This window comes from Habropoda laboriosa, unplaced genomic scaffold (genome assembly GCF_001263275.1).
Source record: "Habropoda laboriosa isolate 0110345459 unplaced genomic scaffold, ASM126327v1 scaffold42, whole genome shotgun sequence".
NCBI classification, from domain to species: domain Eukaryota; kingdom Metazoa; phylum Arthropoda; class Insecta; order Hymenoptera; family Apidae; genus Habropoda; species Habropoda laboriosa.
In genome coordinates, this window is record NW_017100181.1 from 1,099,101 (window position 1) to 1,100,398 (window position 1,298).

At 23.3% G+C, this 1,298-nt stretch overlaps 1 protein-coding gene across 1 annotated transcript in view; it reads right to left on the reverse strand.

The window, feature by feature from the left end:
* Positions 1–697, reverse strand: part of LOC108579100 (SUZ domain-containing protein 1) — a 1,643-nt gene extending 946 nt beyond the window's left edge. The window contains exon 1 of the mRNA XM_017942542.1: positions 595–697. Coding sequence (XP_017798031.1) covers positions 595–635 — 41 coding nt within the window. The 5' untranslated portion in view covers positions 636–697. The remainder of the gene's footprint in view (positions 1–594) is intronic.
* Positions 698–1,298: the final 601 nt, after the last annotated feature.

Below are 1,298 nucleotides of genomic sequence, written 5' to 3' on the forward strand. Positions count from 1 at the left end.
AGATTAATTTTTAAAATGTTTCACTGTATATGAAACATTATTTCTTCCAAATTATAATATCTAACAAATGTGATATAAAACATTTAAATATTCTGTAAGGTATAAAAAATTTAGTACAATATTCTTTAGTATAACATAAATATGTTTATGTAACTTATATTAGAAGGTAAAAATTTAAAACATTTACATGTTTTATATTTCACAATATTTTACGTGTATAATAATATATTATATTGAAAAATGTATTAAATTTTCTTATTCAGTAATATACTTTGATTGAAATAAAAATTTATCCTTACAAGCGCTTCCTGTTACCACTACTATCAATAGTCACATGGATACTTATTCATGTAACAGCAAATATGTGATTAAATATAAATATAATTCAAATATAATTGCTACATAAATTTTCTCTGTGGTAGTAATATGAAAGATTTTTCTATTATTGAAACAATATAGCCCTAATATATATATGATGTTCGCAAAAATTAATATTTTAAAAACGTTTTTCGAAGTACAGGTTAACACAATTATTTCGTTATTACTTCAACTTGATATAATACTGTCTTAAATACAACGTAAGAAACAACTCACCTCTGATTCTTCAATTTCTTCCCAACTTTCAAGAACGTCATCCATAGTTGACATTTTTCGAATTATATACTAATTATTAACTTCTACAAATCACCCCAAAAAACTTAACAATACAGCCTTGGCATGAATCGAGGAAATTATAGACGAGAAGAAGATTGGCATATAGGTATCTTTTGGTAAGAGAAAAATTAAAATAGTTGTGTTATGTCACATTAGCCAAATGAAGGGACTGAATATTTCCTAGATGAAGTTTTTCTTAGCGCCATTTTTAAATTATATCTAAATTTTTTTACATATGCACAAAATTATAGAATATTTATATTTCTAAGTTTCAAAATCATATATATCGATCTTATATAACTGTATATAACATATATAATGTATGAATTTAATGCTAATTTGATTCTAATTGAGTCGCTTTTTATTTAATATTTCGTACAATTCATTAGACCTGATAATAAAAGATGGTATAATAAGAAAAAATTTTATTTCTAAATGATTCAGATTTGTAAAACATTTCTACAGTATTTAGACATATTAATTCGACATAACTTAATAATGTATACAGATTGCTAACCTTTTGTTCATTGTTGTCAGGTTCAAGTTATTTTGCTGCTTTGAATAAGTTTCTGTGTGTATCGGGTCTTAAACTGATGAACAATATAGTTTAAAATTAAATAATTTAAAATTTATTAATTAATTTT